At 36.0% G+C, this 25,636-nt stretch overlaps 1 protein-coding gene across 1 annotated transcript; it reads right to left on the bottom strand.

Annotated features, from left to right (window-relative positions):
- Nucleotides 1-1,884: 1,884 nt before the first annotated feature.
- Nucleotides 1,885-15,726, bottom strand: LOC138312707 (RNA exonuclease 1 homolog). The gene is given in 19 exon segments (XM_069253485.1): nt 1,885-3,886; nt 4,061-4,181; nt 4,583-4,721; nt 5,039-5,154; nt 5,415-5,528; nt 5,941-6,014; nt 6,685-6,772; nt 6,774-6,799; nt 7,026-7,181; nt 7,913-8,159; nt 8,708-8,842; nt 9,290-9,430; nt 11,091-11,261; nt 11,399-11,485; nt 12,513-13,448; nt 13,450-14,289; nt 14,291-14,407; nt 14,409-14,523; nt 15,532-15,726. Coding segments are annotated over 19 exon segments (3,831 nt in total). The 5' UTR covers nt 15,642-15,726; the 3' UTR covers nt 1,885-3,788.
- Between the last annotated feature and the right edge of the window lie 9,910 nt (nt 15,727-25,636).

Genomic DNA, 25,636 nt, shown 5'->3' with positions numbered 1-25,636 from the left:
CACCATTTTCTGTCTAAAAGTCTTTTGAGCTACAATATTGCAGCTAGTCCTCTTACTGTCAAGAAGTCGATTAATGATTTTAATCAGTTTGGCCCATGATCATAGGAGTCAGTTCAGAAGCACTTCATTTCAGCATCCTAATCTCAATTTCAAATATCTAACTCTCTAAGTTATTGTCGAGAATTTGTTAAAACATTTAGTCTATTAGATCTCTGTGACCATTCATTTGAACACAAGAGATCCCAGAGGGATCTTGGCGCCTACCAAAGAATGATCTATGTCTGACAAAAGAAAGAGGGATCTTTTCTCTGCTTTTCAAACTTTGCAAACATACTACATATAAAATTTGAGACAGATCGCTTCAGTACTTTCTGAGAAACAGCAGTAACATACTTCAACTATCAAAATCCAAGATGGCTCCTTGGCGGCCATCTTGTAAATCGATCGGTCCCAAATCGAAATATGCACAACTAGGGCCATAGAGGAACCTATATATGAAATTTGAGACAGATTCATTCAATACTTTCTGAGAAATAGTGATAACAAACTTTAACTATCAAATTCCAAGATGGCAGCCTGGCGGCCATTTTGTTGACCGATCGATCCAAAAACGCATTATGCACAACAAGAGCCCTAGGGAAACCTACATATGAAATATGAGAAAGATCCCTTCAGTACTTTGTGAGAAATAGCGATAACAAACTTTAACTATCAAATTCCAAGATGGCAGCCTGGCGGCCATTTTGTTGACCGATCGATCCAAAAACGCATTATGCACAACTAGAGCCCTAGGGGAACCTACATATGAAATATGAGAAAGATCCCTTCAGTACTTTGTGAGAAATAGCGATATTAATCTTTAACTATCAAAATCCAAGATGGCTGCCTGGTGGCCATTTTGTTGACCGATCGATCCAAAAACGCATTATGCACAACTAGGGCCCTAGGGGAACCTACATATGAAATATGAGAAAGATCCCTTCAGTACTTTCTGAGAAATAGCGATAACAAACTTTAAGTATTAAAATCCAAGATGGCTGCCTGGCGGCCATCTTGTTAACCGATTGGTCCCAAAATGCAATATGCACAACAAGGGCCCTAGGGGAACCTACATATGAAATTTGAGAAAGATCCCTTTAGTACTTTCTGAGAAATAGCGATAACAAACTTTAAGTATTAAAATCCAAGATGGCTGCCTGGCGGCCATCTTGTTAACCGATTGGTCCCAAAATGCAATATGCACAACTAGGGCCCAAGGGGAACCTACATATGAAATTTGAGACAGATCCCTTCAGTACTTTCTGAGAAATAGCGGTAACAAACTTTAAGTATCAAAATCCAAGATGGCTGCCTGGCGGCCATCTTGTTAACCGATTGGTCCCAAAATGCAATATGCACAACTAGGGCCCTAGGGGAACCTACATATGAAATTTGAGAAAGATCTCTTCAGTACTTTCTGAGAAATAGCGATAACAAACTTTAAGTATCAAAATCCAAGATGGCTGCCTGGCGGCCATCTTGTTAACCGATTGGTCCCAAAATGCAATATGCACAACTAGGGCCCTAGGGGAACCTACATATGAAATTTGAGAAAGATCCCTTCAGTGCTTTCTGAGAAATAGCGATAACAAGAATTGTTAACGGACGGACGGACGGAAGGACGGACGGACCACGGACAAAAAGCGATTTGAATAGCCCACCATCTGATGATGGTGGGCTAAAAATGTGTAGCCTTTCATCCCACCATGCTACAGGCCTAAGATCAGTACCCTGTGCCTTTCAGTTGCTGAATTGTTTGAATGAAATATTTATGAAAAGCGGACGAAGCATGACTGCATGTGTACAATTTAGGTCAAATGATTTAATTATAACAATAAAGCCCACTTCATTTTTCAATCCGTTTTTTATTTTCATATCTTGAAATCTCACTTTACAAAACTGCTATCAGCGTATTGATAAGATACAAGCAAATAACATTATGATTTTGTACAGTATGAGACAGCAAATATATAACATTTAGTAACAAAAAATAAAAAGGATGAGTCTTGTAAAGAAATAACGTTATTTGTCATGATATAATAAATAATAGTTATATGTAGCTATGTAATCTAAACATCATAATATGACTTTTAACAGAAATGCTGAAGGCTGAATACTTACAATACTTAAGTAGTTTGATGTTTGTACATAATACTAAAAATATTATCATTACAGTGATTCATAATGAGATAACAATTAACAAATCTAACAAAAGTGTCTCAATGATTGGTTTATCGATTCTAAAATGATATATTAACTGATAAAGTAATGAAGCTATCTTTCCTGATCATTCTATGGGACTGTATTGACTATTTTACTTCAATGTTTTACTTTAATGTCCATGATATGCTAACAAATTAAGATCAGTCTGTACATCAACACAACTCCTTAATGATATATTAATCTTCAAAGGATCAATTAAGAATTTCACTTAACGAATATCACTTCTATTCTGTTTAATTTTTTTAATCAACTTGTAATTATTTGTTGCTATCAAAGCATTCTAAAACTAACTAAAGACGTCCACAACACTCGTATGCAATAAACTTTGGCCCGGCCATGCTGATTTATAAACATTTTATAAAAACGACATAGAAAATGGGGAAATAAATATCTCTCTTATACATATGTTCTGGTATGTAGGTTCATACATAAATACATATTTACAAACCTATTACAAACTGTTATTTTGTGCTACCAACTCTCTACAAAATCTCTCTCGTCATGCACAATATGTTATACACGTAACAACAACCTTTATATATTAACTATAAAACTATTATCATACTGCCCTAAGAAGCAAAACAAAGAAATACCTGTATTCTAAACATGCTCCGTACAACCCACTCAATGGCTGGAAATGCTTTAGATATCAATCTTTGTAAGTCAAATATTTTTAAACTACACATTAAGAATTTGAAAAATATTGAACTAGATAAATGAAAACTGGTCTTATTTTTTGGACATTTTCACAAGTAGAAAATAATATACATGTCTTAACTGTAGTTACTAGGCTGTCAAATAGATGAGTTTTATACATTACGAAGAAATATGTCTAATGAAGATTTCACACATGCACTTATGCCTTTCAATCAAATTAACACACCACACATACAGCTTACTTATTTACAAAATGGTATTCTTCTCTTCTACAAAAAAAAATCAAATCAATTGAAATGCTTCTGTCTTACTTTAATGAAACAAATAAGAAAAGAGTAACATTCGTGACAAATATATAGAGCTTCAGTCTTACTATTACATTAATAGTCTAATCATTTTTTGGTATAAATCCTTAATCTCAAAATCTTGAGCTACAAGAAATAAATGATGACAGGCTGCCATTTTATCATACCAAAATTTAAAGCTGCTCACTTAATACCATGGAAACGCGAGATCAGTTTTGTTTTCCAAACTCACAAATAAGTTTCTATTTGTAAAAGATAGATGTTATCGCAGTTTCCTGTTGTTTCCTGAATTTATGCTGTCAGGAAAAAAGTTTCACAGTATCCATAAATGAGTAGCAAGTTCTATTAATTATTCATCCCTGAAAATTCACAATGAAATGATCTAGTCTTTGATTAAGAAGAGTCTAAATTTGTCTTCAGGGGTGAATGAGTAAAACAGTATATTTGTGTTCAGTAGTATTATGCGTTGTTAATTAAACGTCACCATGGAGGTCCTGACAGTGAGTGGCACATCACCATCTCGTCAACAGATCCTAATCACACCCAACATCTCACTACCATCCATCAGCTCCGTCTCGGCTCTTTGCGGGCATCTTCTTTAATTTTTAAATGCATCAGTTCCATACAAGATGTGGAATCTTCTTTGCTGTCGTGACCACCAACTGTCAATACAAACGAAATACAGAATTTATCTATTTCTTAAATCAATTCCTTATTTCATTCAATATCTTTATGATAATCGCTTAATTCATTACTTGAAATATTTTTAACTGTCTATTGACTACCAAGTTAAATAACTGCAAAATACGCACTATATCAAGAATTGAAGAACTTACCATCATCTTGGATAATTTTCTTGAGGTACTCAGCCATGAGAGTCTTAAGGGCTCTTTTGTAGGGTGGTCCCATCTTGTGTGGGAACACCACAGACGTGTCCACAACCGTGTTGTGTAGTAGCTGTAAAATGTGTTACAATTATATGATTTAGTTAAACAAAGAATAAAAATGGGTGTTTTAAAATAGAGCGACTGACCTACCTCTGTATCAATAAAGATTTAGATTCTAAACTAGAAAGACAAAACTGTCCTTTTCTCCATATATCACAGCTGATCAGGACAGGACATACAGATTTGGAACCATTTCATAGCACTTTTAAAATTCACAGCTATCACAAATGATCTTTATTATTTGGATCAGACTCATACAGTGTAGGTGAAAGACAAGTTGTGTCCCTAGTGTGGAATTACCATTGAATTATTCTATGATAATGATTAAAGAGATATCTGTCAAACGTGTGTGGATTATCTTTTATAAGTCAATGTAAAAATCTAACTAATCACGTTATCCTGAGAACTTACCTTTACAGCAGAGAAATCGCTCTCCAGACTGTGTCCCATGACAATGGTGCGGTCAGAGAAAAGACTGAGAAGGACAGCTTGTACGTCCCTAAGCGTAGTTGTCACATCCTTCAGGTCTTCTTCTGTCAATCCACTGAACCTGTGGAAAACAGAGAGAATAAATATATACAGGCCTAGGTTTTTATAGTAAAGTATGGGGTCAGTTCAATCAGTAGTTGCATTGTCAACAATTACTGCCTTTCTCTTATTAAAACAATTTTAGACAAAACGAAATTATTTAAAGTTTGAATATCTATGACACAACTCTACATAAATTATAAAAGGTTATATCAAATAAAGACCTTTACCGTCAGTGCCCTGCAAAATTCCCAGGAAACTACTCTGGTATGAAGCACCAGATTTCCATAGAATCTAACAGCGTTACACATAAGTTGACAAATCCACATTTATACAAACCTTGTGTTATAGTCTACGACAGCAGCATCTGGTTTCACGAGAGTTTCATACACACATTCATTTTCTGGGTCTGTCACAGTAACTCGTGCAAGCTCTATCCCAAACTTTGTGTACACCTGTAAAACAAAAGAATTGAAGGTAATGGGATATATAATACCATATTTACCACTAATTCACTCAGAAAAATCGAACTAATTCAGCTGACAGAGTTCAAATGTGTGTTACGGTAAAGAGTTTTGAAAAATACATTTAATGCATCACCAATACAGTTTCAGAATGGAGATAACTCTAAATTACACATGGATGGAATTGATAGCTTGTTGTCAAATAATGTAATAAATAATGCTAATGTACATAACAAGGAAAAGTAACTTACCATCTCACAATCCAAAGCAAACACTCCGTAATCTCCATCACATGGTGGTGAACAGGGAAACGTCTTCATGTACCCAGACAGGGCCTCCCATTTGTTAGTCTCATGTACATGGCCCTGTAACCGATACATTCAACACCCATTTTATTGATAAAATATCTTCCAAGTTTTAAAAACTACTGAGTAAAGCAGTTACTTAAAGTAAATTGAGAAAATGCCTAATTCAGAAAGCTAAAATTTTAATAGCAAAGGAAATTCTAATTGGATAAGTATCTAAAATCTATTAGAATTACTATTTTTCATATTAACAGCAGCATAATCAAAAATTCTTAAAACAGTTGCATTAATATTGTGAAAAAGCACTTACCTAAATTAAAATTGTTATTAGAATATGTACACCTATATTATTAAGAAATATTTTTATTCTGTTTATTTTGTATGCTGTTATGATAATGACACACTAGCTATGAATGAATAGAAGAAGCAAAGGTTTCATATCTGTAACTGATTTGAAACAGAGAAAGTATACCTTGGAAATTTGACAGCCATCTGATGAAAGGTCACCTTGACAACAAGTGTACCTGGTATCAATCATACCTGCGACTGGAAAACAAAAATCAGGAGTCACATAAGATAAAATCTTATGGGTTGAAACTTTAATTCATGTTTGTTTTCTTCTTTTTTCTTGCAATGCAACAAATTGAATGGATTTTGAATCAACAAAATTTCTAGCATTGTTTTACTGAAATCTTCTAAATTTGCTTGTTATGAGTAGCATGCCCTTGCAAGTAAGTATTGATCGTAATGTCATGTGTTTGCAATCGTAATATCATACTTTCCAGAGAAAACAACATGAATTTCACTCACAAAATGATGATTTCGACCATCGTTCTACTAGTGAGTTAGTCAACTGAACTGTGTAGTGGTAGTATGAACTGTTAAACAACCACTAACATTTTAAATGGAGAGGTTATTTTTAACACCCAATAGGGTCACTGTATATGTACAAAATCAACATTACAGGAATTAACGAACGATTACCAAGGGTCAAATATAGACACCTTTTAACGCAACCTGAAGTTTTAAACAAATAGTACGCGCATGTATAGTACTATACCAGTTGAAGAAAGTATCAACGTACATTAAACAAGCCCAGAAGCTTACCAAAGATGTCATTTCAACGATTCAGCGATGTCAAAATGAATACTTATCTGCAAGGGAGGTTACTCTGTAATAGCCAATGACGGAATATAAAGATGGAGAGAAGACTTACTGCGTTTTTTCCATGCCTTGCCCCAGTGATAGGAACACTCCTCTTTGGTGGCGTAAGTTCCGTTTGGGTAGACAGTGAACATCTTCCCCACACCGCACACACAACTTTTCATAATCTGTAGATACAATCATATTCAATTTAAATCGAAAGACCAGTGGAATAATATGTATATTGTTTATAAATGGATGCTTAATGTACAACGGTATATGATTTTAATTTTCTTAATGTTTTAGACTCTAAATGTGGGAGAAGTGCATGAGGAAATTTATTGTTTCAATACATCAATTTTCTGTTCAATACTTTTACACTAAATGAAAATTTCCGTCTAAGCTTCCACTTACTTGTTGGTTTGGATGACTGTACATTGATTTTCTTCCTTGGCTCCACAAAGAACACGGCTGAGCCAGATACACTTGGAGATGGTCGAGGAAAACCATTCTCTTTCATTTGTTCTTCTGTCAAAATGTACCGAGTCAACCTCTTGTACAATTCAGCTCCTAGAAAAACACAATAGTATTTTGAAACATTCGACTAGTCAAGTCATTCTCTTAACTTAATCATTTGTTATATTGGAAAGGGCATAGTATTTAATGGTACAAAATGGGTCAAGGAGGTCAGGTGTCTGACATCCTTCAGTTAACCCTCAAACTATAGGTCATGAATTTGAGGCCCATGTGGGGCAGTTGTCACACTGTAGGTCGGATGTATTTTTCTTCCACCATTCACTGATTTGTCATCGGTTTTAGCTGTGAAAGATTTCTCTGTCAACCCCTAGGGTATGACAGATTGCGCGTGCTAACCTTTTAAACCTGAAGACAATCACGTGACATCATGACTTCATGCGGTGTGTCTGTGGCTTGCATTGTGGTCGACGTCATCAATATTGACATGCAGACAACGGAACCATTTTCATATCGCTGTGAAAATGCTTTTTTTTTAGGATATTATCTCTACTTTTTCTTTTGTATATGGGAGAAAAAGAATCATTCCCTACCTATGACGATATGACAACGAAATCACAACCCTCAGGGCAATTGCTGAATGTCTAACCCACGGCAAGCCTCAGGTTAGACGTTCATGAGTTACCCCTCGGGTTGTGATTTCGTTGTCACACCCTCTAGGTAGGGAAAGATTCTATTAGACTATATAAATTTCTTGGTGGCAAGTTAGGACCTTTCTGTGTTAATTAAGTTTCATATTCAATTGAAGAAAGCAATGCTAGTTTTACCTTTGAAGTTTTCCTCCTGTAACTTAGAGCCCCCTCCTGACCTGTTAACTGTGAATGTCGTCTTCGTGGCATTTTTGCCTCCAAGAATTTGCTCATGCGACAGCTGAAACACTGTCTGTTTTGGTTTTTTGGCATTAGATGGACCAGCTTGTTCTGATCGAAGCCTCTTGATAGTGTTGACAGCAACATTGAGGTAAACTGTTTTACTCGATGCTCTTTTGTAGACAGCAGCCTCCTCAACCTGGCCCTACCATATACAATTAAAGATAAACCTTGTTACTTGACCACTAATCTACGTGGTTACTCTCCACATGTATGATATGACAATATACCATGATCTGATGAAATTTTCAACCCAATCATAGCTAACAGTACCTTAAACTTAAGAGATAATGATTTGTCAAATCAACTTGTTGTGACAAAATCATTTTCTTAAAAAGGTCAATCTTAGAAAGGTCAAATCACCACTTCAACTTTGGGTCTATGACTTGATAGACAAATTTATCTATCCTATGAAAAATTGTGGTACAACCTAAATTAAATTACATACATTTAAAAAAACTTACATCTTGATATCTAAATTTCTTATAACTCCAATTAATTTGTGTGTACCAGGTATTTTTTTTTTCTTTTTTGATAACAATCAAACTTTAAATGAAACATTCAATTTTGCAAAATTTGAAATTCAGCTAGCTCAAAGTTTTGTACCATGATTTTTTTTACTGAGAAAAATGAGGTTCAATATCAAATGAAATATGGTAAATACTGAGAGTAATCCTATTTGCTCTAACTTGCCTTATCAAATGCTTCCTGTTCTGAGTCACAGATTTTGAGACATTCATCTATGATGAGATTGAGATAGCGTTGTCGGACGTTGTACGGTACCTTACTCCCAAACTCTGATGGAATAGTTGGTCTTACCAAGTTAGACTGAAAAGTAAATTGGCAAATCATATCTATTTAAAATAATCGATATTAAACTACACAAGCCCCTTTACTCCTCATAGTAAGCTAGATTATTCTATGTAATTTACATATGTTTTCACCAGGATTTAAATGATGTTATCTGTTCATTGGGCATTGTACTCGTCATATAAACCTATTTATTTTAGACAAAAGTCATTGTAATTATGCACCCCTTGGAAAAAAAATTGTAAATACCATGGATTCTAATCATAACAAATATGATCTCCTTCAACAGAATATACAATTTTACAAATTTAATTGTCACATATTTTATGCAACATTGAACAAATGTAAATAGTTTTAAAAATACAGTCAATTACAGTACAGCATATTAAGGATTTACAGTATAGTTAGCTAGGTTTACATATGATGGAGACAACAGAGAATTAGCAGTCTTACACCCCAACTTACAATATTGGGAGTGCGAGCTTTCCGTTTTTCTGTGCGTGACGCTGTGGTGATGAGAGTTTTCTCCGCAGGTTTACCGTTAGTTTTTGAGGTAGATGGGGTGTGGGCAGTCCTTTTCTTAGTCCCAGACAAAGGGTTTTTTGTCTGAAATCAAAATGATTAACACAATCGATGATTTTACTTGCTAAGTATATATTATTCCTGAAGCATTAAGACCTTTAATAATTCATTAATAATAACTATATATTAGTTTATAATTTTTGCATCAAGTGACAATTCTTTTAATATGAAAATGAATACAGAAAACTAAATCAAATATATAATAAAAAATAATATAATAACATTCTTTGTATTGTCTTCAAATATAATATTTAATATTGTCATGTTAATCAATATCAGTGTAACATGACATTTACATGATATTCCATGACTGTGTTGTAATGTCACAACCGACGTCTCCAGCGAACTAATACACAGTACACCAGGTAAGATAACACACAGGTATTTAAATCTATACACACATAGCGTTAGGTACATTGCACAATCAATACTCAATGACTCAAGTCTATTTATAGCCCATGTATATACACATATAACAAGAGTATACTGTGTAAATACTTGCATCAGCATTTTTTTCTAAAAATAGATCTGATCAATATAATTCCTATCCCACTTATTTTAAACAAGAGGCCCTCAGGGCCTGTTTTTCTTAACTGGTTGTGTCAGTGTTTCATGTCAAATAGCCATTTGGGACATATATATATATTGATCAAAATCTTAATTTTCTTTACAGAAAAGTTTCCAAGATTCCCTTTATTAGATAATCATGTCATTTTAAAGCACTTTTTAGACTATAGCTAATATACGTATGACATAAAGGAACTTCCTCTTATTTGATTCAATGTACTTCAGACAAAAATACTCCTATCAAGGAAGCACCAATGTTACTCTAGTCCAGCTTTGGGACCTGACTCACCATGTAGGAAAGATTGAGTCTTCTTCTAATTTTTATCTGTACAACAAAAAGTGTGTAAAGCTCTATTTGTTTTTGTACACCAACCCACCAATCCCCTTGGGGACCTAGATTAACAGTAATTGCAAAATTGCACCCCTTTCATTAAAGATTCTTAATAAAACAAATATTGATCAAAATCTTTAATTTCCTTTAAAATTTGCAGAAAAATGTTTCCAAGATTCACCTTCTTTGGAAGTCATATATTTAAAGCCCTTTTAAATCTGCTTATTATCGATTTATGTCCAAATTAACAGCTAATTTCAATATGGAGGTTTTGAGATCCCAAAACGACGTAGGTGAAGTACTATTTACGGTTGATTAGTCACACCTTCCGGTGATTGTGACGTCGTCATTTGACGTGATTTTTGTGACGTCTCAAAACCCCCGTATTAAATATGGCAACCTCTGCATTCACTCAAATGTATTTCTAGCTTGTGATGGGTTTTGGGTATTTTTGAAGATTGTTGTAAAGATTGTGTCATGCCTCTTTGAAATAGCAGAAACTTTGGTCTAATTTGTTGAATGCTAATTAAGCAGGAGCAGAAACCACCAACTGTGTCTAATCAGCCAGAGGATACATGTACAAACCACTGTCACAGGAGTGAACACTTCAAATCAAGATCAAATTAGAGGAAGTGAAGATCCAAACTAGTTATCTTTTATGCTCATGTAATATGTAGGCAGTAGGTAAATTTTCCTGCCTTTCATGCATGATATCTACAGAGAACAAGTCTAAATTGTTTCAATGAATCATGTCAAAACAATGGCAAACATAATCATCACACTCACAGTTGAAGATGATGCTGTTTCATTATTTCCAGAACTTGTAGCTTTGGCAGCGGCAGCAGCTGCAGCAGCCTCTTGGGCCTTTTTCTGAATCTGCAGGAAGCGGTTATGCATCACTTCGGCTGGCGACATCTTCACTTTGGGTTTCTCAACCATTTTCATTTTTCTATTCATCTGAAAAATGATACACAAATTTGTAATGCAAGTTTATACTATGACACAGTATATGTATATAATGGCAAATAATTCAAATAGCAATTAAGGTTACTTATCATAAAACACATGTTATAATAGGCAATAGTAAAGCGTACCTCTGAATCTTTCTTGTGTGCCATACGCTGCTTGCCCGTTGGAGCTGCCGGGACTTTTTCATCATGTGATTTTTCTGGAGATGATTTCTAAAAGGAAAATAAAAATACAACAAAACATTAATCAATGAAATATATCTCTATCTACCATAGTGATAATTAACAATATATCATTTAACATTAATACAGGATCGTACAGAACAACCTTTAGCAAAGAAATTAATAATCATGCTGACTGTTATAATCATTTATTTCATATACGTATAGGGCAAAGAAGTAATTCTAACAGTGTGGACAAAAGATTGTTGAATTTTCGAGGCGATCTGCCCTTTTGTCAAGACAAAAGAAGAACAAATAAAATTACATGTTAAGGACGGTCACGGACGTACACAAAAACATAAACAATGAACACATAGAATATACAGATAAACTAAAGGGACAATATCTAGGCGTATTGTCTGAATGATCCCCTCGGTCAGTCGCTATAATAGGTTGTGATCGCCGAAGGCTTATTTAGTTCATCTATAGAAGGGCATATCAAAATGGTGTGTAGTCAAAATTAGTTTCAAATTAGAAATTATTTACATATGTACATACGTAGACACTTTATGTAATAAATGTGTTGATAAGTAGTAAGCATATATGTATACAAATAAACAAAGACAACACATGGAACAAACAAAGCTGGACAAAACAGGACAATGTGGAAAAACCAGATCATACAATAGTAGATACTAATGTGCGATACAGATATTACTTAAAAAGGATATGGGTCAATGAAGTAATATCAACAATAATCTATTTTAGGTATCAGTCATTTTGAAGTTAAGATTAAAACCAAAAATTAGCCAACTATACTGCAATAAATTTGTAAATCTTTATATATTTTTATTTTTGACTTTTATCACAAAATGAATTTAATCAAGCATGTCACAACCAGAAACAAATACATGATGATCAATTTAATATGAAATTGAATGATTCAATTAACCTTCATAATTAACAAAAACTGAAATAGTTAAAAACATTTAGCCAGTATACGTAATTAATATATAATTATACGCTTATAGGGCTTGAGTGTTTTAGACTACAACCATATACTGAGTTTAAAACATACCTTTTTGTTAGCATTGTTCGAATTGACCATCCCCTTGTTCTCCTGAAATATCCTCAAACACTCATCATATCTATCTATGTCCTCATCTGAGTAGTCACTATCATTAAGGAACATCACCATGTCTTGTTCTGAATGATTTACATCATTTGTTACCATGGGAACTTCAACAAGATCCTCATCGTCATCATCCTCTTCCTCACTGTCAGCACCAAAAAGATCCACATTTATATCTACAATTTTCTTTTTGGTAGACTCTGCTGACTTCCTTCTGTCAGAACTTACAGATTTGGAGTTGGTCCCTTTGTGGTTGTCTTCCTTGCTATCCCTTTGTTTGGCTTTGTTTTGTTTATCTTTGCTACCTTTACTAGACCCTGAGCTGTGCGATGAATTGTGACTAGCATTTTTCTCGAGACCTTTTTCAGAATTAGACTGGTGTTTGTGTGATGAAGACGACAATTCTGAGTTTGAATGTTTTGAATGTTTATGGTGATGATTAGATGATTTGGATAAATCCTTTGATTTGTCACACACGTGGTTTTCGTTTTCGGATGATTTACTGTCTTGAGAATCTCTGGATTTACGTTTGGTTATGACCTTTTCGGCCTTAGACACAGACAAACTTTGACACTTTGGTGATGATGGATGATGAGAATTCTTTTCACGATTATGGGACAATTTGCTATGTTCAGTTTTTCTATGCAAGGATTTTGCTGAAGACTCTTTCGATGATTTATGTGATGAATTGCTAGTTCCTTGGTGAGAAGATTTTGATGATGATTCCTTTGTGGATTTGTGAATTGAATTTCCATTGTCCTGAGAAGATTTTGATGAATTTTCCTTCAATGATTTGCTAGTTCTGTGATGTGATGATTTTGAATGCGATGATGAAGCACTATTTTTCTTGTCATTTTTATCACAAATTTCAGCAGATTTTTCTATTATCATTGCCAGATTTTTCCTTTGTCTTTTTGTCTTTGGAATCACAATTTTCCTTAATTGTATTAGAAACAATTTCTGTGCTAATATGTGAACTATCGTCCTCTTTACTCAAGTCCTTTGTCTTTTCTTCTGTTTTCTCCTCAGCACTGTCCTGATCAGTACCCCCTGACTGTGAACGTCTCCTGCACTTTTCGATCAATGGTGTGACATCAACATCTTCATCTAGAGAATCCAATGAATCATCACTTTCAACTTTAACACGACTATTTTTAGCGTCCTTTGGTCCATCTAAAAGCTTTTCAAAGTAATTAACATCCTTCAGATGAAATTTGTCCTCCTTTTCACTTGAAACGGATTTTTCATCCTTTCCATTATCATTTTTATTTTTATTCTTTGAACTTACTTCCTCCTCTTCATCGGAACTGAACTTTGCATCAAAGAATGATGCCACACGTTGTCTTTTGAGAACCGGTTTTTTATATGTTGCATTTGAAGGATCATAGCTACAAGACCTCTTGGCCTTATATGATGGACGACCGACTTGGGGAACTGGCACATGGTTGATTTTTGTAGAGGTGGAATAGTTTGATTCTGGGTCATATTCTTGGCTAGAAGTACTAGTACTTGCAGACAATGAATATTTACTCACATTTGGATTTGCATTTCTCTTTTGTAATTCACTCAATGGGGTTGGATTATAAGTAGGGGTATTACTATTTCCCAACACTGAATCTGTCCATCTTTTATTGACAGACGATGAGTCCTCTGTATGGTAAATAGGTTCCCCTGTGTATTTGTTATACTCTATAGGTTTCCCTGTATATTTATTAACTTCACTTTACACCAGCTGAAATGTCAAGTTCAGCTTCGTCATCATTTATGGGTTCACCTGTATATTTGTTGAAAGCTTGTTTCCCAGATTTCTTCTCATCAGTGATTTCTTCTTTATCCTTGGAGAAATGACCTGATAGATTCACTAGTCAATGGAAACTGGCCATCCGATAGCTTTTCCAGGTAGGAACTAGCATCCTTTGATGATGACGGTGTCTGTGGTTTGTTATTTAGATCTGAAAATGATATGGAAATTTCTTTCAGAACATGCTGCTTTTTTATGCAACTATATTTCTTATATGAAATTGATTGATTTTAATATCAGAACACAAATGATGTTTTTTTCATAATTGATTTCCATAATTGTATTTTGTACATGAAAAGAATTTTATCATCTTGACCTTGTAGAATAATGCAATGGATAGGTGTGTTGGGGATGGTAGATTCCAAACAATTATGAGGTATCAGCTATTTTGACAATCCCTGAAACTGGCCAAAAACTTATCTAAAGGGGAATGTACTTCTGCAGTCAGAAAAATTCTTGCATCTTCATCAAACTGAGCAAAATGGGAGACTTCAACAAGGCTATAGGCTTGATCAATGCTTATAGTTTTTGGGAGTGGGACAACTTGTTCCATAGCTGGAATAGTGGATCCGTTGAGTGTCTAAATATAATGTCATTATTATGATAATTTTCAAGCTGTTGGTGGCACTCGTTAGTCATAGAAATAATCAAAACAAATGTAGCGGGATTGGACTGGGTCGATCATCGGTGACCAGGTAGCTCAGTCGGTAGAGCACTCGGCTAGTATTCTGAGGGTCCCGGGTTCGAATCTCCGTCTGGCCCCTACATTTTCTCCTCTCCTGTTACACAAATAACAACCCTTCCCCCTTCTTTGCAAATTCCCATCTGACACACCACTACAAAAATTGTTTGTCATTGGCAGTTTGGGCAAAAGAAATTATGGGTTCATAACGACAAAACCATGCAGAATTTCCAGAATGGTATGTACTCTATAGTAAGTACAGTAACATAAGCTGCACTCAAGTAGTCGGACATTTTTTGGAAGGCTGTACATATTCGTGATTTCAAATTGTAATGAACTTTTCAAAAATGTCATAAAATCTAAATATTCTCAACTAAATTCCCAACCATCGATACATGCGTGAGGACACACTTCATAGTAGATCTATGATTAATCACAACAAAACGGGGTTGCTTTTTGTTTATCATATTTTCTACCTTCATTTGTGATCTTGTTTGACGTGTCTAAAGTGACAATACGGGCGTTCACAAAGTCCGCTGGCAAAGACGAATGGACAATTCACGCCACGATAGTAACCGGCAGTGCGAAACATGCTCACGATAGCGGTCAGTTACTAAATTTACATAAGGTTTACATTCTCGTGTCATTATGTCAACTTTTCATGAAAGCCGCCATAACGTCACTTCATCTTCTCGTTCAGTCGGTAACAAGAAAAAAATGTGAACATATATCAAAATTAAATTTATTTTAATTTTCGCTATATATTTGCAGGATAATTAACATAAATCTTGATAAGGATAAAATATTTTACAGAAAAGAAGAAAAAAAATCACAAAAATTACACCCATAATGCATTTTAAAGATGGCGGCGTCCATGTTTTGAATTTGTGCAGGTAGACTGAGATTAGATTTTTGTGTGTGTTTTTGTCCATTTTCAATGTGTTTCATGTCGAACAACCGGCATTTGTATCTTTATTGATGATATTTTGTATTCATGTTGTCATAATTTACTATTTCCTCGCTATACTTTATCGACTTTATCTCATTTGTGAATAATGAATTGCAACTTTTAGTTTCGATTTACAAAAGTTACCTAGAAAATGTTTAGCGTATTCGATGTCGACTAGTTAGGTTTCAACGATTTTAAACGTAGGTCATAGTTCTAGTTTTTACATATCAGGATACTTAAATGCAATCACACGTTTTGTAATTTACTGTGACTCGCAGTTGACATGCGTTTGAATTTGTTTTTTGAGGCTGGACGTTTCGGTAACAAAATTATGAAAAGTCATTTCGGGACATAGAAAAAACAGATATGAGGATTTCCACAGGGTTAATATGAATCATGCACGTCATGGGAAAGAAGAGCGAAACTCTAGCTACTTGTTTATTTTTTTTTCTTTTTCAAGTACACTTGGAAGACATACTTTAAAAATAAAAGGATGTACTTTAAACTATAATATACCCTTGAAGGACCAATATTCGTCAGGGTAATCAAAATCTTCCGTATATCAACAAACCAGAAAGAAAATAATATGTACCAATTTTATCAACACAAATATATAATATTTTGTCTTACTTGTACAACAATTTGTCGATCAATTCGTTATTTATCTATCGCGATACGGAAGATTTCTACACGCCGGTCGCTGGGTGATGGCCGACACAATAGGGACCTATTTTCGTCAGGGGGGCTGCTTGGCTTATTACGAAAATTCGGGTCATTCCAAATAAATTTTGAGCAGCAGGCACTTGTGAGATCGTGTTTTAAGCTGAAAATTTCTTGTTGTTACATCAATTTTAATGTCTTTAAAACTCTTGGTCATGGAAAGTGGCGAACACCTCTGTTTACATAGAAAAAACATTATGTTTACCGCACCAAAAATTTCGGGTAAGTTGAATCGCCAAAATAATTTGCAATAACCCAAATACTGGGCTATGAATCACATGATCAGACACGTGACTTCTGGTGCTTTGTTGACATACTGCTGATCAGTGCACGTGGACAGTCATATGCTGACGGTAGGGTTTTAAAGTTTCATTTAAAATGGACTTAACAAAATACCTTCATTTTGGGGTATATATTGCTACATTGTCTTTATAAAATCACTTGGTTATAGCACACACAATCTTTTTAAAGCATGACAAAATCTTCCTTGATCAAATCTGCTTTGGCAGACGACACTCTTTATGAAAAATATCACGCGATAGTTCATGAGGATATAAGCAAAATTGTCAACATGACGAAAAGAGGTCCCTGACGATTTTAGGGAACTTGACCATAATTTTAGGCAAAGCCTAGCTGAGAGCGCAGCAGTTAATGCCTTCTTTCGTTTGTTGATTTTTTTTTTTTAACTGTGTAAATAAAAATAGAAAATATGCCAGGTAAATAAAGGATTTCCATACAGTGAAAGAGTGATCTTTCCTGACCCATCAGTCTTATTGATGATGACTTGTGTTTTGTTTTTATTGATGATGGTGTGCGCTGACTAACTGAACTGCTACAAACTATTTATAGAATTATTTACTATCAGATACATAGCTATGCCGAACTACTAGCATTGAGTTTATAATAAGAAAAACAATATTGAACACAGTATACTTTTCACTCTCTCCAAAATATGTGACTGTGGCTACAAATTATATATCTTAACGTCATTCTCCGTTGCCAGGCGGAAAATTACGAAGTAACTGCTCACATAAAACGGCTTTTAAGTTAAGATTTAGAACAAAATATTAATTGCCAGATTCAGGTAAGTATAAATTAGAAGGTTTATCTTTCACTGATGTGTTTTCATTTTTGAAATTTTTCAAGTATGACTGTTTGTAATCACGCGAGAGTGTGATTTTGTAAATCTTGCGATGAACTTCCGGTTTTTTGAGAAAGTTTTCCAACTCTACATATATTGGATGATTTACATAGAATAACATTACCGAGACACCTCTATCACAAGAGTTCGCTGCGCTCTCTATGATGTAAGACTCACCTAAATTGTAACTAACCGTGATACAGGATGGTCTTTCAATACAACAACAGTAAACCTTTTTGGCGTTATATTTAATCCAAACAACAAGACAACATCAGAGTGTCTCCCTGAAGTGTGAAAGGAAAGTTAGTAACTGACAGCAAGTCTAAAGCTGACATCTTAGTCAACCAGTTCAGCTCTGTATTAACAAGAACTGTCTGTAACATATTACCACCAGTAAGAAGATAGGTCCACGGACAGCTTTGGGAAACCCTAAGCATTGATACAAATCATTGATACAAAATAACAACAGAACATTGAAATTTTTTTTTTCTTTCTTGGGTGACATTTAATTTGTTATACCAAATTAAGGTTTAATTGTTGTACAAGGAACATCTTCTCTTTTTTTTTAGTAGGAAAGATGGAAGACTCAGTAGCTGGAATGTAAAGGAAGATAATTAAATGAGATGAGATGTGAGTCTATATGAAATGGCAGACTCTAATCTAATCCACTCAAGAAATTGAGCTAGGAATAAAGTCGTTGTTAAATTTCAAGAAACCAGAAGACAGTTCAATTTGTGTCAGTGCTGCTAAACCACCAAATAGTGGAAAATCAAAGCAGTCAGAAAGATGATAAGAGGAAATCTATTGTTATCTGTATAAAAACGCAAGAACCTGCAATAGAAGGAAAACAAGAACCTGCAATAGAAGGAAAAATAAACGGTCAGGATGAAGGAAGTGACAGTGGGAGCAAGAAAACGAGGGGAAAGAGACGAGAAAGTTAAAGTTATGGAAAATAACCAGAGAGGAGAAGTACAGCCATCCAAGGCTGGGCTTGTCTATCCTCGGATAGTCTCCTCAGCAGATCCTTCCTCAAGTGACAATGAAAATAGAAAAAAATTTTGAAGGCAAAAAGGCACCTTAAAACTTCACAAAGTAGTGAAGCTTTACCAAACAACTAAAGAACAGGATCAAAAATAGTAACGCACAGGTAAAATGTTGATAATGTCGAAAACAAATCTGATAAGGAAATTGAAGCAGTTAAGAAGGTTTGGGACTTGCCTGTTAAGAAAGAAAAGAAAAAGAAGCCAAAGAAGAAAAAGGCTGCGAGGAAGGAAAGTCTGCAAAAAATGGAGAAAGAAATAAAAAACCGAGGAGCGGGAAATCAAATGACAACAAAGAATTGGATTCAACTGAAAAATCAATCAAAGAAAAACAAGGATACAGGAAAAAAATCTAAAAGCACTGTCATCAAGATAGAACAGACTCAACCGACAGAAGTTAAAAAAGGTACCTAATACAGAAACTAGTATAATTAAACTGTCGACATAAATGAATGTATATGATTATCATATTAATGATATATAAAACCCCTTTCACCATGTTTTTATCTATACATGATAAAGATATGATAACTAATTACATCAAACTTAGTGTTGACATGATCATGACTTAAATCTTTCATTGCAAGGTCTTTGTTAACGTAATGGTAAATGACAGTTTTTACTATTAAGCTTTTATAACCAGGGGACTCTTACAGCCATACTACAGCCACATTTTTCCGGAATCAATTTGGACCAGATGAAAACAGATTGCTTTGGTATTGCGGATGTGTTAGTTGAATATATTCACATGTTTTTATAAATTACATCATCTGATTTGCTTTTAATCAAATGACTAATTTCTCTCCTAACTAATTACATTTCGTTTTTATATTAAGTACTAAGCAAAGAGGACGTCACCAGCTGAGTCCCATGCAGCAATACTAAAGAAATTTGGAGGAAGATGGAATATTTCCCCTAAAAAAGGTTTGTGAATGATTCTTTGTATTACAGAGTGGGTAATTAACATCTGCTTCTGGTCTTCAAACTATTACCTCAAAGAGATACATCAGTACACCTGGATTTGTTATTACAAAGAGAGCATAACATTGATACCTCAATCTAGTCAAGGAGACTCAACAATGATATATGGTAACTCTATCTCAAGAGGACGACATACCACTAATATATACCTCGATCTCAAACAGAGAAGAGTGACATAAACGAAAGAAAACATAACATATTTATACATGCTATTAAATAAGAGACACAATACTGAAACTGATATTACCAATTACCATTACATAAACCCCAATATACGATGGGGATACTATTAAAAACCCATAGAAATAATGTGTCAGTTTTTTTAGAAAAAGGATGGACTTTATGGTGGGACAACTTCTAATACATTGAGATAGAAATATAAACAATATCATAAACACCACTGCAGCTATATTTTTGTTTTTGTTTGATATAAAACATTGATTGCCTTACAGAAATCCCAACGATTGTGTACAAGCTAAGTTCTTTTGTCGTTTGTGTGACTATCACATGGATACACCGGCAGACAGACTGTGACAGACACATGCAGGACAATAGACACAAGAGGAGAATTGAGGTATGCACTGTTAAAAATCCCCCATTCATATCAAATACATTTTCTATATCGTAAACCTTTTCAGCCCACTATCACATCGATATCAGCGATGGTGAGCTATTCAAATTGCCTTTCGTCGTCCATGGTCCATCGTCCGTCCAACGCCTTCCCCCGTCTGTTAACAATTCTTGTTTCAGCTATTTCTCAGAAAGTACTGAAGGGATTTCAAATGCAGGTTCCCCTTGGGCCCTAGTTGTGCATATTGCGTTTTGGGGACTAAGCGGGTAAACAAGATGGCCGACAGGCAGCCATCTGTAGAATTTTGATATTGAAGTTTCTTACTGCTATTTCTCAGAAAGCACTGAAGTGATATGTGCAGGCATGTAGTCAAAGTTGAAAACCAGAGAAAAGATTACTGTTTCCATTGTCAGGGACAGATCATTCTTGGTGGTGGGCGCCAAGATCCCTCTAGAATCTTTTGTTAAATTGAATTGCACTTTCTTTCTGTATTAACACATGTGGTACATGTATTTCATATCAAATAAAACATCTTGTAACTATTTCACTTATTTTCCATGCCTTAATTTCATACTCTGCTGCCCTGTTTTGAAACCACTAGTGACAATCATAATGATGTTATATTATATTAGATTAACAAGATAGAGACGTGCCTGGAGAAGATGCCAGTGGTACGAGCTGACCAGGTGGCGACCATTGATAGTCTGCTGGATAGTATCTATACCCAACATGCCCTACAGCAAGATCAGCTAACCTACAGGGCCAAAAGTTTACCCAGGAACTGGAGGCATTTTCTGCGTGAAACACAGCCTGGAATAGGCTCCAGTTTATGTATTTTATTTCATCACAAGACTGTAAAGAAAACACTTTATGCCTTATCTGATCTAAAGACATTTTGATTAAGAGGGGTTTGTTTCTTATAGCTGGTTCGTTTGGTTCTGTTGATTCTGTGAGATAATTTATTTGAATCTATTATCATAACTTTTAAAAGGTGATGTCCTTTATGTTTCATTTGATTGATGGAGAAAGAAACCAAACGAATGAGAGAAAAAAATTAACACAAACAAAATTCAAGTTTTATAACAAACAAAATTTAATGAGATAAAGATAATGAAAAAAAGAACAATTCAAAATTGTTTGTCAGATATATATTCTTGTTAACAGAGGTGAGTGTTGTGCTGTTATGGCTCTTCACAGACTGGGATAGCTCTGAAAGTGCTGTGATGTTAACATGGACCTGCTAGTGAAGGGGGATGTCAGTCAGGCAAAGGCTCTCACTAAGGGCTTTCAGGTCATGAAGGACTCAGGTTAGTATAATGGTGTATCTCTAATGCATTGTGTTTCTCCTGCAGAGTCCATGGTGCTGTTTGTTTATGTATTAGTAAATATTTGTGAAATACAAATCATGACAATTTTTGAAAGGCCCACTACCTTTCCGGAGCAAAATTTAAAGGTTTCTTAAAAACATTAATAACAAAAGAAAACATTATCTATGCTTAAGATGAGGTTACAACACCAAAAAATATGCAAGATTTCCTGTCTAATATACGATAATAGTGGAGATTCATTTCGCTGTTTTGCCGTCTGGCGCAGTGATAGTCAACTACTATGCGGCATTTAGGACGACGGCGGGATCAACATAAAACGGACCTATCGTAGCGTTATGAAAAAGTGTGACAATGGTTCGACATTTTGGTTGTGTATTTCTAATTAAACAGTTCTGAAGGTGATGATAAGTGTGTTAGTAAGACGAATAGTTAATAACTTCTTGCGACTCTACAAAATTATTGATCTCGTTTTAACATTCCTATTTTAAAAATTAAAAGCCGTTTCGGAAAGGTAGTGGGCCACTTTTATACAGAAAACTAAATGTGGGCCTTAAACATCCATCGTGCAAGGGTTTTCTCTTAAAACAACATACGCATTAAAACAAACGTTCTATGGTCGCAATCATAAATAAAAATGGTCAATTTATTATGTAGAGTTATCTACCCTTAGAAGAAGTATTGATTGTTAACGTTATTATATAATTTTAGAAAATCACTTCTTTTGATGTTTTTTTTTTTAGAAAATTCTTGATGTGAAAGTTAAAAATGGCTATCAGATGCTTTGGTTGTGATGATATGAATTGAGAAAATCTCAGAAAATAAACTGAATACAGTGAGAGAATGTTTATTTTCATTGTAATTTGCTGATAACAACGTATCAACAGAAGACTTATAAGTGATGTGAAGAGTGATTTTATCATCAAAGATACCCTGTAGCGTCTACTTCTCTGACCGCACGCGGATCGTTACACCTGTCAGCTGACCCATCACCAATGGGGCACTGAGCCCCCCACAGACATTCGCTCACTTTGCTGTGTACGACACTACGCAGATATTGCACCCTAGGTGTCAGAAAGCTGGGAGAACCGTGTCTTAGATACATTGCTAAGGTAAGAAATATGTGTACAGTTTATTAGTTAAATGGGTTTAATCATTTACTGTCATACTATATATCGTAAAAATCGCGCGTTACTCATGCTAATGAAGAGGACCAGAATTTGTGATCTCCTGTGTGATTACACATTAGTCACTTTCAAACAGCAATAAAACGCCCCCCTATATACGGTTAAAAATAATTGCCGCATTCTCTCTATTCATATTTAAATTAGTGAAGATGATCTTGACCACATGATAAAAATAGCAAAATTTTTTATACCCTTCAAATATTTTTATATCCCTTTCCATCCCCAGATCTGTAAGATTGACAAACAAGAAGAGGGCACCCTGCGCAGCCTACTGTTACTCCCTGTTGAGTTGTGTACTATCTTTCAGAAGTGTACCCCCGGCTGTCCTACCTGTACTGGACCTGGTAAGTTGTGTACTATCTACAGAAATGTACCCCAGCTGTCCCTACCTGTACTGGACCTGGTAAGTTGTGTAAGTACTATCTACAGAAATGTACCCCAGCTGTCCTACCTGTACTGGACCTGGTAAGTTGTGAAGTATCTACAGAAGTGTACCTCGGCTTTCCTTACCTGTACTGGACCTGGTAAGTTGTGTACTATCTACAGAAATGTACCCCAGCTGTCCTAACTGTACTGTACTGGACCTAGGTTAAGTATGTGTACTATCTACAGAAAGTGTACCCCGGCTGTCCTACCTGTACTGGACCTGGTAAGTTGGTGTACTATCAACAGAAATGTACCCCGGCTGTCTATCCTGTACTGAGACCTGGTAATTTGTGTACTATCTACAGAGGGAGTGTACCCCTCGGCTGTCCTACCTGTACTGGACCTGGTAAGTTTGTGTACTATCTACAGAAGTGTACCCCAGCTGTCCTACCTGTACTGGACCCTTGTAAAGTAGTGTACTATCTAACAGAAGTGTACCCTAGCTGTCCTAACCTGTACTGTACCAGGTAAGTTGTGTACTAATCTACAGAAGTGTACCCCGGCTGTCCTACCTGTACTGTACCCTGTAAGTTGTGAACTATCTTACAGAAGTAAACCCAGCTGTTCTTCTGTATTGCATCCCTTGGTAAGTTGTGAAGTACTACGATAAGTGTACTCCCCATCTGGTCCCTACCTGTACTGGACCTGGTAAGTTGTGTAACTATCTACAGAAAGTGTACCCCATGCTGTCTCCTACCTGTATGCTGGCAACCTGGTAAGTTGTGATGTAACTACAGGAAGTGTACCCCAGCTGTCCTACCGTGTACTGGACCAGGTAAGTTGTTGAAGTATCTTACAGAATAGCTGTACCCTCAGCTGTCCTACCTGTATCTGGACCTGGTAATCTTGTGTACTATCTACAGAAGTGTAACCTCGGCTGTCCTACCTGTACTAGGTACCTGGTAAGTTGTGTACTATCTACAGAAGTGTACCTCCGGCTGTCCTACCTGTACTGGACCTTGTAAGTTGTGTACATACTACAGACATGTACCCCGCTGTCATACCTGTACTGGACCTGTAATTTGAGTACTATCTACATGAAGTTTACCCCGGCTGACCTGAACGGTACTGGACGTGGTATGTTTTGATGTACTATCGTACAGAAGTGTACCCCGGCTGTCCTACCTGTACTGACCTGTAAGTTGTGTAACTATCTACAGAGTGTACCCCGGACTGTCCTAACCCTGAACAGGACCTGGTAAGTAGTTGTACTATCGTACAGAAGTGTACCCCGGCCTGTCCTACCTGTACTTGGACCTGGTAAGTTGGTTGTACTATCTAGCAGAAGTGTACCCCGGCTGTCCAACCTGTACTGGACCTGGGTAAGTTTTGTACTATCTACAGAAGTGTACCCCGGCTGTCTCCTACCTGTTCTGGACCTGGTTATGTTGTGTGTACTATGCTGACTGAAGTGTACCCCCGCTGTCTCCTACCTGTACTGGACCTTGGTATTAGTGTACTATCTACAGAAGGGTTACCCGCTTGTCCCCTACCTGTACTGTACCTGCTGTAATAGTTGTGTACTATCTTACAGAAGTGTAGCCCCGTCTGTTGGCCAACCTGTACTGGACCTGGTAAGTTGTTAGTACTATCTACAGACGTGTACCCCGGCTGTCCTACCTGGTACTGGACCTGGTAAGTTGTTGTGTACTATACCCCGGCTGTCCTACAGTAAGTTGTGTACTATCTACAGGCTGTCCTACCTGTACTGGACTGGTACCTGTACTGGACTATACCCACTACAGGTGTAAGCTGTACCTACAGAAGTGTACCCGGCCTGTACTGGACCTGGTAAGTTGTGTACTATCTACAGAAGTGTACCCCGGCTGTCCTACCTGTACTGGACCTGGTAAGTTGTAAGTTACAGAAGTGTACTATCTACAGAAGTTGTGTACTACTACAGAAGTGTACCCCGGCTGTCCTACCTGTACTGGACCTGGTAAGTTGTGTACTATCTACAGAAGTGTACCCCGGCTGTCCTACCTGTACTGGACCTGGTAAGTTGTGACTATCTACTGTACTGGAAGTGTACTAAGTGTACCCCCCTGTACTGTCCTACCTGTACTGGACCTGGCCTAAGTTAAGTGTGTACTATCTACAGAAGTGTACCCCAGCTGTCCTACCTGTACTGGACCTGGTAAGTTGTGTACTATCTACAGAAGTGTACCCCGGCTGTCCTACCTGTACTGGACCTGGTAAGTTGTGTACTATCTACAGAAGTGTACCCCGGCTGTCCTACCTGTACTG

Source organism: Argopecten irradians, unplaced genomic scaffold (genome assembly GCF_041381155.1).
Source record: "Argopecten irradians isolate NY unplaced genomic scaffold, Ai_NY scaffold_0430, whole genome shotgun sequence".
In the NCBI taxonomy this organism is placed as follows: Eukaryota; Metazoa; Mollusca; class Bivalvia; order Pectinida; family Pectinidae; genus Argopecten; species Argopecten irradians.
This window is presented reverse-complemented; position numbering and strand designations above follow the sequence as displayed.